Source organism: Panthera pardus, unplaced genomic scaffold (genome assembly GCF_024362965.1).
Source record: "Panthera pardus isolate Hobbes unplaced genomic scaffold, ASM2436296v1 HiC_scaffold_14, whole genome shotgun sequence".
NCBI lineage: Eukaryota > Metazoa > Chordata > Mammalia > Carnivora > Felidae > Panthera > Panthera pardus.
The window spans coordinates 1,663,490-1,672,821 of record NW_026526699.1 but is presented as its reverse complement, the minus strand read 5'-3'; the positions used below and the strand labels follow the sequence as shown (position 1 = coordinate 1,672,821).

Genomic DNA, 9,332 nt, shown 5'->3' with positions numbered 1-9,332 from the left:
AAGGGAACGAATGAAAGGGGCCGGGGATGGGGAAGGGGGTGTGTGGGAGTAAGGGGCCGAGAGGTGTGGGAGGGAAGGGCTGGGGTGGGACAAGATAGAAAAGGGACTGGGGGACACAGAGAAGGTGCCGTGGGTCTAGGGGACGAAGCGCAGGGGCGTAGGCGTGGCGCGCACCCCAATGTGCGGGCCGCTGTACCGCGTGGGCAAGGCGAGCCCCCCGGCTGGGGAGCCCTGGGGACTTTGTGTGGGCCGCTCCCCGCGAGTTTCCCGCCCAAGGGGCCTGCCCTCCGCTCCCGGTTCCGTAGCGCGGCCGCAGCAGGGCGCGCCGCGACGCCGTCGGCGCATGCGCGCGCGCGGGAACCCGCCCTCCGGGCCGGCGCATGTGGCCCCCGCGGGCGGGCGGGCGTGCGCGCGCACGCGCTGCGTCCCGCGCCCGCTCGCGCCCGCCGCCCCGCGTGTCTTTCCCTCCGCGCCAGGCCGACGGGTGTGGCCGCCCGAGCCCGCGGCGTGCGTGCGCGCGCGCGCCGGGCCACGTGGGAGCGGCGCGGCGCCGTTGCCCCGCCCTCCCTCGGCGCGCGCCGGCGTCGGCTGCGTCTCCGGGCATTTGAATTGCGCTTCCGCCATCTTTCCAGCCCTCAGTCAGACGGGCCGGAGACGCTTCTGGAAGGTAGTGAGCCGGGGCCGGGCCGGGGGCCGCAGGGCCGCAGGGTCGAAAGCAGGGGCCTCGCGGGGGCCTGGGAGGGCGGCGGCCTGGGCCGGGGCGCCGGCGGCCGCGTGGGGCCAGGGTCAGGGCGGCGGCGGCGGAGGGGCTCTCCCCTTCCCCCCGCGGTGGAGGCCGCAGGCCGGCGCCGGGACGCGACCGCGGTGGGGCCTGGGCGGCGGGTCGGGGGACGGGCGGCGGGCCCGGGAGCGGCGGGCGGCCCAGGCGGCGGCGGAGGGCCGGGCGGCGGGCCGAGCGCGCGATCGGGCGGGCGCTGTGCGGTCCCGGCCTCCGCCCGCCTGGCCTCCCGGCCTCCCGCCCCGCGCGGCCTCCCCCGCGGGCTCGGCGCCAGGCCCCGCGGACGGCCGGCCGGGCGGGAGGAGCGCGGCCCGCCGCCGCCGCCTGGAGCGCGCGCGGCCCCCGCCCCGGCCGGGGTGTGCGCGCGTGGGGCCCGGCCGCCGGCGCCCCTTTGTGGGCCCGGGCACGTGGGGCGGGCCGGGCCATGTGGCTCCCCGGCCGCGCCGCCGCGCCGCCCGCCCCATTTCTTTCTCTTTGCTCCGCAGCACCAGCGCGATGGCTGCCCAGGGAGAGCCCCAAGTCCAGTTCAAAGTAGGTCGTCCTCGGGGGTGGGTGCTGCCCGCGGGGACACGCGGGGTCCGCGGGCGGGGCGGCCCCGAACGCCTGCCGGCCGCCTCCGTGCCGCTGCGGCCGTTCGTCCTGGGCCCCGGGGGCGGGTGGGGGTGCGGGCTCCCCGGAACGCGCGGGGACGCTGCGGTGCCCAAGTTTGATTTGTCCGAGTCATCATCGCTCGGCCGGCGCGGCCGCCGTGGTGGGGGGCGGGGTGGGGAGGCCTTTGTTTTCGGAGCGCCCCCGGGACCCGCAAAGTTAGCGTGTCCGCAGAGGGCTTGCCGGCCCCGGGGTTCCGGGGTCCCGAGCCGAGGCGTCGTCGCGGTTATTTCAAGAATCTGCCTGCCCGCAGCTCGTGTTGGTTGGCGATGGGGGTACCGGGAAGACTACGTTCGTGAAACGTCATCTGACCGGTGAATTTGAGAAGAAGTATGTAGGTACGTGGGGGCGACGCGGGTGCGGGATGCGCGTGGGGCGGCGTTCGTGGGCTAACGTGACGCGTTGTGTTGCAGCCACCTTGGGTGTGGAGGTCCATCCCCTCGTGTTCCACACAAACAGAGGGCCCATCAAGTTCAACGTGTGGGACACGGCCGGGCAGGAGAAGTTCGGGGGGCTCAGAGACGGCTATTACATCCAAGGTAGGGCCTCGCTGCCTGGGGGCTGTTGTCGGGGCGACTTCCGGGCGTTGGGGGGGGGGGGGCGTCTGTTCAGGCCGACCACCCCGGGCTTTGACTCCGGGAGGGGAGGACCTCGAAAGTTCTGCCCGAGTCCTGTGCTGCGTCATGACGGGCACCGTTCAGGACGGGCTGTTTTCTACAGAGTTTCATAAAACAACAGCTTCGGAGGAGCTGTTGCCGTAGTTTCAGGAATAGCTGGTTGTTCTTTCAATTGTACTAAGTTTTGCGAGGTTTTTCTTTTTTTTCCGTAAAATGTTTGACCGCGGTTACATTGTTGTATCAAACAAAGATGGATACAGAAACTGCCTCCTGAAATCTCACTTCTGTGATGAAAAATTTGTTGGGAATCCTTTCATACCTTTAGCCTGTTTTGAATATGTACAAATATGTGGATTTTTTGCCGCCCCTCCCCCCCCCCCCCCCATCTTGAGCTAAAAAGCTACTAGACTACATACTTGTGGCTGTTGTCTTACTGTGAATTTCCTTCTAGGTCAACATGGAGATTTGAGGGTTTTGGTGGGGCCCCCCCCTAAATTTTTTAAATGTTTATTTTTGAGAGACAGATTGCAAGCAGGGGAGGGGCAGAGAGAGGGAGACATAGAATCCAAAGCAGCTCCGGGCTCCGAGCTGTCAGCACAGAGCCCGATGCGGGGCTCGAACCCACAAACCGTGAGATCATGACCTTAGCAAAGTCAGACTGAACCGACTGAGTCACCCAGGTGCCCTGAGACTTGAGTGTTTTTAACCAAAGGAATAACCTGTTTTGCTATGTTTAGTCATTTTAGGACCTTTAAAAGTGGGTTCTTAGACCTTTCGAATAAAGGAGGTGAGTTGTGTGGAATGCTGACCTACTGTTGATCTACTTCAGATTTGGGGACGAGGTGGAATTAATGAAGCATTACGGGGACAGATTGGATGTGGCAAGCTGGTCATTCACACTTGAGCAGGAAGTGGGATTTTAAATCTTGTGTGTTACCGTGATGTAAGAGTTTTCGACTTGGAAGAGGCCTTGAGAACGAATGGAGCAATGCAGATGACCTGGTTTGGGCCTGAAGTGAAGCCCGTGGTCCTTAGCAGTGTCATCTGTGTGGGACGTTCTACGCGGGTAACAGTCACTGTCAATCTTTCTTTCAGCCCAGTGTGCCATTATAATGTTTGATGTCACATCACGGGTTACTTACAAGAATGTGCCTAACTGGCATCGAGATCTGGTACGAGTGTGTGAAAACATCCCCATTGTGCTGTGTGGCAACAAAGTGGACATTAAGGATAGAAAAGTTAAGGCAAAATCTATTGTCTTTCACCGAAAGAAGAACCTTCAGGTATGTTCCTTGAAACTTCTCCTTTACTGCGTTATGGCTTAGTCTAAGATAAAATTCAAAGTAATAGGGTGCATTAAAGTGATGCGTAAATACGTGTTGTACGGATCAAAGGAATTTTATTTAGTTTGGAGCATACTCTAGAATGATCCCTGAGGAGTAGGTATTTTGTAACTAGTTTTTGCTTTTTTTTTAACTTATTTTTTTATTTATTTTTGAGAGAGAGCACTAGTGGGGGAGGGGCAGAGAGAGAGGGGGAGACACACTCCGAAGCAGGCTCCAGGCTCCGAGCTGTCAGCACAGAGCCCGATGCGGGCCTCGAACCCACGAACCGCGAGATCATGACCTGAGCCAAAGTCTGATGCTTAACCGACTGAGCCACCCAGGCGCCCCTAACTTTGCTTCCTTCTTAAACAGTACTATGACATTTCTGCCAAAAGTAACTACAACTTTGAAAAGCCCTTCCTGTGGCTTGCGAGAAAACTAATCGGAGACCCTAACTTGGAGTTTGTCGCCATGCCCGCTCTCGCCCCGCCAGAGGTGGTCATGGACCCGGCGTTGGCAGCGCAGTACGAGCACGATCTAGAGGTGAGATGCCTGTGCGCCCGGCGCGGCTCTTGTCGTGCCTCGGTGGACGCCTGGTGGCTCGAGCCTCACTGCGTGTGTCTGTCCCTAGGTTGCTCAGACGACTGCTCTCCCGGACGAGGACGACGACCTGTGAGAGCGGCTGGAGCCGGCGTCAGAAGTCTAGTTTTATAGGCAGCTGTCTGTGATGGCAGTGGTGCGGTGTGTTTGCCACTTTATTACATAGCTGAGCAGAACGTGTGCTTCGTCTTGGGGATGCTGAATGAAGGAGACGGATGGGCTTTGGAGTGAATGTGGCAGTTGAAAAAGTACCTTCATTTTTTGGACCTGCGTATTTAGCTGTTTCGGAGCGCAGTTGTTTCCTTCCTGAGTTTCAAATATAAGACTGCTATGGTCACAGTATCCAGTGGTGAAATTCATTGTCACTGTCCTTCCCATTCCTTTTCGTTTAGAATCAGAATAAAGTTGTATTTCAAATATCTAAGCAAGTGAGCTCCTCCCTTGATTGGTAAGCATTTTAAAAACCACTAACGGGGAAAATTGTGCCATGTTACTGTGTAAATTGCTATGTTGTTAGTGTCACTTAGTTTGAAGTTTTCCAGGTTACATTCTTTTTTTTTCGTACGTTTGAATCATTTCACACAAACGATAGGAAAGATGTCCCTAGTATTCTGTTTGGTAAGTTGTCATGGGGTGTGAATACTGTTAGTGCGGTTAAGCTACAGTGATGTTCATCCCCCCCTGCCTCGTGACTAAGTAGCATCACTTAGGGAAGAGCTTGAGACGTACGTGATCTCTCAGTAAAAGTGTAAAAGTGGTCCGTGTTTTATTAAAGGACGTTTCGAATAGGTGTTTTAAGAATTACAGTTGCTATTTGTGCCAAAAGTAACCATGTTCTAATGTAGAGCTTCTCGAAGTCCACTGAAACCATACAAATGATGGCAGGAACTTGAGAGGTCTCGTTTGTTAAAAATGAGTATAAGCTGTGCATTTACTTGCTTTTTGTCTCGATGTTCCATGTTTGATGTAAAGCTGGTCTCTAGGAAGGTGGTCCGTGTTTACCCGCTGCTTTCAAGTATTCCCAAGCTTTAACGATGCCCAAGATGAAGGATTTCCGTTGGACACCCCACAGCCTTCCCGGTTTTTCCAAAAGGATTTCTGTGGCCGGTTCAGGGGCACAAATACAGCAGGAAGGTAGATCTTAGAATGGCTTCTCCGTGACCGTGAAAGCATTGCAGAATTCCATTGGCTTAAGCCATTTATTTTTGTATGATTTCCACATTTAGAAATGAGTGTTACCTTGTTTGAGTTTGGCCCCATCCTCGCCTATACTGTAGCAATTAAGTCTTGAGTAAGCTCTTTTGCTCACGTGAGGACTGCTGTAGTTCAGTTTACCAAAGTTGTCTAGGTGTCCGCTTACCCTTAGACAATGACTTTCCTACCTAAAAAGATAGGGATCACTTAAATACATGGAAAGATGAGATCCAAAGGGTAGAATCGAAGAAAATTCAATATCGAGTAAATGTTATCAATAGATTGAATTGCTGTATGTGCTACACTGCTTAGTTCAAAACCAGATTTTGAGTCTGAGACGTGATCAGATTCTTCCATCATCGGGATGAAACTTCATTCAGATCCTTAACACAAGGCACATGTGTTTGTGACCCACGTGGAATGCCAGCGTGACGTGAATATTCAGAATCTGAACTGTAACCGTTAAATTTGGAAGCTGCTTCACTTACCTGTTTAATATGGGGTGGGAGAGAATTTACAAGTCTTAAAGAAAAATTTGCTGCAAAATACATTGCTTCTTTTTGTCTGGATTTGCTGAATTATCTATGGTATTCTCTGTGGGAACGACCGAGCAGTTAGCACGATCGCCGTCGTGTGAGGGGTACGTTTCTCCCTCCATTGAAATCTGCGGCCTAACGGGGGAGCCTTGCATTGAAAGCCTCCTGTGCCCTTATTGAGTTAATGCAGACCCGGGATGGTCTATTGGGAAAATCCGTGAGGCAGAGTTTGGGTTCACACAGTGTGGAGCGTTGGTGCCTTTGGGTGGCGTTTGTCCTTTCTGGTGACCTGTCACGAGCCGAATAAGTAATGGAGCACAGGCAGGGTGTAGGAAAGGCAAGATGCGTGGAAAGCAGTTTGACGATGTGCTGTGTCCTATCAGCACCTCCGGGAAAGGCAGAGGGTTGCAAAAATCTGTTAAACCTCTAAAGGAAACCTCTCGGCTGAGAAGTGTGTGTGTACCTGAAGCAACTCACTTGAGGATTTCTGGCGTTTTCTGTGAGAGCGTCCCTATCTTGGGAAGTTCAGGGTTGAGCACCTGCTTCAGATCGGCTGGACTTGCTAGCCGTGCACGTGGGACACACGCAACCTGCTGTGAGGACCCCCCCCCCTCGCCAAGTTGGGCTGCAGGTTCCTGCCGGACTAACTCCAGAATCAGGCAGGCGCCGGCCCGAGAGGTTCACTGCCACCCTTTCCGCACCCTTGACCCTTGAACTGAAGCCTGAAGCGCTGTTGGGGACTGGAAGGTGGGCCTGCCCACCGTACCCCGCGCTCTGAGTCCCGCTCAGGAACGGGTGCCCCGTCTGCAGCTGCACGGCCCCCGGGACGCCCCTCTCCGCCGAAGCCGCCCGCGGGTGCCGCGCTCTAGCTGCCCTGGTCTCCCACAGCCGCCTGCAGATGGCCAGCTGTCCCCTCCGCCCTGGGTGAAGGGGTAAGTGGTGTCCCTCCCTGGTCTCTGCTCTCGCCGGGAGGGCAAGGGTCACCTTCTCCCTCCTCTGTCCCTGTCGACTGACTTTCTGAGGGACCCCTGAGGAGGAGCACTTGGGGGTTGGGGATGGGGTGGGACCACGGGGGATGGGGATCTCCCTCTTGGAGTTGGCAGTTTGCAGCCTCTCCCACCCACTTATTCTAGAGGAGTTAAGAGTGTGATGGGAACCTTGCCAGGCGGGTCTAGGGAGTTAGAACAACAGCTGAGCCATGGGAAGGGGACGGAAGCTCAGATTGCATTGGTCTTCGGTCCCTGCCTTTAACGAGCAAAGGAGAAACCACCCCGGGCGAGGGGTCCTTCTGCGATGTGGACAGAGGCTTTCCTGCGCTCTGAGCTACGCGCTCTGCCTGTGCTTGAGCGGGCGTGGGGGCCGCAGGACGCTGATCTGGAAACCACGGCTCAGAAAGCGGGGACTGAGCCCACTTGGGAAGGAACTGGAGGAGAGAAGGCTTTGGGGGCACAGGGGGTGGGGCCCCGAGGTGAGCCGGGCTGGGGGCCTTGTGGGGCGGGGGGGGGCATTAGCCCCCTACCTGGGACGCAATGTTCAGAGCACTACGGGAAGGGCCCTGAAGGGTCGAAGCAGCATTTCGGAGACCGTTGTGGCAGGTGTGGGGGCAGGTGCCCCGCCGAGGTCCCCTCCGTGCCACAGCGTTCCCGGAAGGGAGGGTGGCTGGTGGCCGTGACCAAACCCTTACCTGTCCAACACCCGTGTAGCAGGCACGTGAACGGACACACAGTGTGGGCCCCAGGTGCCAGCTGTTCGTCGAGTACGCCTTTCCCTCCCATCCGAGGTGTAATTGGCAGCTCGAACTTGGGCACGTCTACGGCGTGTCTGGCGTGCGGTGTGGTTGGTATTTGACGTAGGTGAGATGGTCGCCCCGACCCAGCTGTTCGACGTGTCCGCCACCACCGTTGTTCGTGTGTGGCGACGGCATTTGTGGCCTGTGCCGCGGTCTCCATGCCGTGCGTGGGGTCCCCAGAGCCTCCTTGTGCGGAAGGGCTCTGTGCCCACCACCACCTCCCCGGCCCCGACCCCAGGCCGCGTCCATCTGCCCTCAAGCGGGCTGCTCTAGGTGGCCCTCCCGACTCTGCCTGGCGTATCTCGCCCAGCAGGTGTCCCCAGGGTTCACGCACGTGGACGGCAGGGTTTCCATTCTTAAGGCTGAGCGATGCCCCATTGTCCGCATACGCCCCATTCCTCCGACGGGGCGCCGCGGCTGACGCCGCATCTCGTCCACTGTAACGAAGGTTGCCTCTGGGGCGGAGGGGGACGGAGCCAAGCTCCCCCCAGGCCGACAGTCGAGTGTAGTGCGCGTACAGCTGGTGATACGCTCGGTGAGAAGAGCTCACGCGGCACATACCCAGAAGTTCGGTGATTCGGACAGTTGAGAAGTGCAGCCGCCACCCTTCCCTACCACGCAGAGGTGACTGTCGCGGATACTTGGTCGCGTGGCTTTTCAGACGTTTGTTTTCCCGAAGGGCAGGTTGTGCTAAGATACCGTTTCGTGACCATTTTTTACTTTTTATTATGGGCGTTTCTGTGCCAGGCGGTTTTATACCACTTTGGACGTTTGCTAGGGACCTGTAGGGTGTGGGCATGGGCCACCTTGGCGGATCGTGTCTCCGTGTCCTCTCGCGCCTTTCAGAGTGGGTTGAGCGCTAAAAGCGGAGTTTAATGCCACTGCTTAGAACTGCCGTGCACTACTCAAACAGCCGTGTCTTTAATTGTAACCTTCGAAGATGTGCTCTGCCCTACCAAATCCCGGCAGTTGGAAAACCAAAATTGGTCTTTATTTTTCTTTAAAAAAAAAATTTTTTTTAATGTCTATTTATTTTTGAAAGAGAGGGAGAGACAGAGCGTGAGCAGGGGAGGGGCAGAGAGACAGGGAGACGCAGAATCCGAAGCAGGCTCCAGGCTCCGAGCCGTCAGCACAGAGCCCGACGCAGGGCTCGAACTCACGAACCGCGAGATCCCGACCTGAGCCAAAATCAAGAGTCGGATGCTCAACCGACTGAGCCACCCGGGTGCCCCCAAAATTATTTTTTAGAAAGTTCTATGGGGGTGTCCGGTGGCTCAGTCGATTGAGCATCCGACTCGATTTTGTCTCATGTCGTGATCTCGCGGTTCGTGAGTTCGAGCCCCGCGTCGGGCTCTTCCACGGTCAGTGAGGAGCCTGCCTGGGGTTCTCTGTCTCTCCCTCGGTCTCTGCCCCTCCCCAGCTTGTGCACATGCACGTCCCCGGCCTCTGACACGGTGCAAGACGCGCAGACGCCAGTGTGTGCTGAATCAACCCTTTTATCAAATGCCTCCCTTGCTGCCACTGACCGTGAGCTCCTATTTTGTGTTTTCAGAGGTCTTCTAAGCGAGGGGCACACTCTCGCCCCGTCTTCAAGTATTCGCCTCGTGCTGCGCTCCCGTTTGGAGCCTTGGAGACGCCTACCGGTGACGTTGGGGTTGGATTTGAAGGGAGAAGATCCGGGTGGAAAGTAGGGCTACCCAGAGAGCTGGCAAGGAAACACAGAAATCGAGAGCTTAAGTTGCAAAATCACCCCCACATAACGGCCCAGATCCCTCGAAACACCGCACTGAGTCTGAGGCACGACGGGTCCTTTGGTCAGCGTGGTTACCACGTGCGTGTGCTTAG

The 9,332-nt window shown here is 57.2% G+C and overlaps 2 protein-coding genes across 2 annotated transcripts in view; both read left to right on the top strand.

Moving 5' to 3' along the window:
* The first annotated feature begins 570 nt into the window (after positions 1-570).
* RAN (RAN, member RAS oncogene family) lies at positions 571-4,392 on the top strand. The gene is made up of 7 exons (XM_053901882.1): positions 571-667; positions 1,264-1,309; positions 1,680-1,764; positions 1,840-1,965; positions 3,139-3,326; positions 3,741-3,911; positions 4,000-4,392. Exons 2-7 carry the CDS (start codon positions 1,274-1,276, stop codon positions 4,042-4,044), a joined length of 651 nt encoding a protein of 216 aa, XP_053757857.1. The 5' UTR covers positions 571-667; positions 1,264-1,273; the 3' UTR covers positions 4,045-4,392.
* A 2,219-nt stretch (positions 4,393-6,611) lies between these two features.
* The window catches only part of ADGRD1 (adhesion G protein-coupled receptor D1), a 177,385-nt gene continuing 174,664 nt past the window's right edge, over positions 6,612-9,332 (top strand). The window contains exon 1 of the mRNA XM_053901880.1: positions 6,612-6,630. The gene's annotated coding sequence lies outside the window, so the exon portion shown is untranslated. The remainder of the gene's footprint in view (positions 6,631-9,332) is intronic.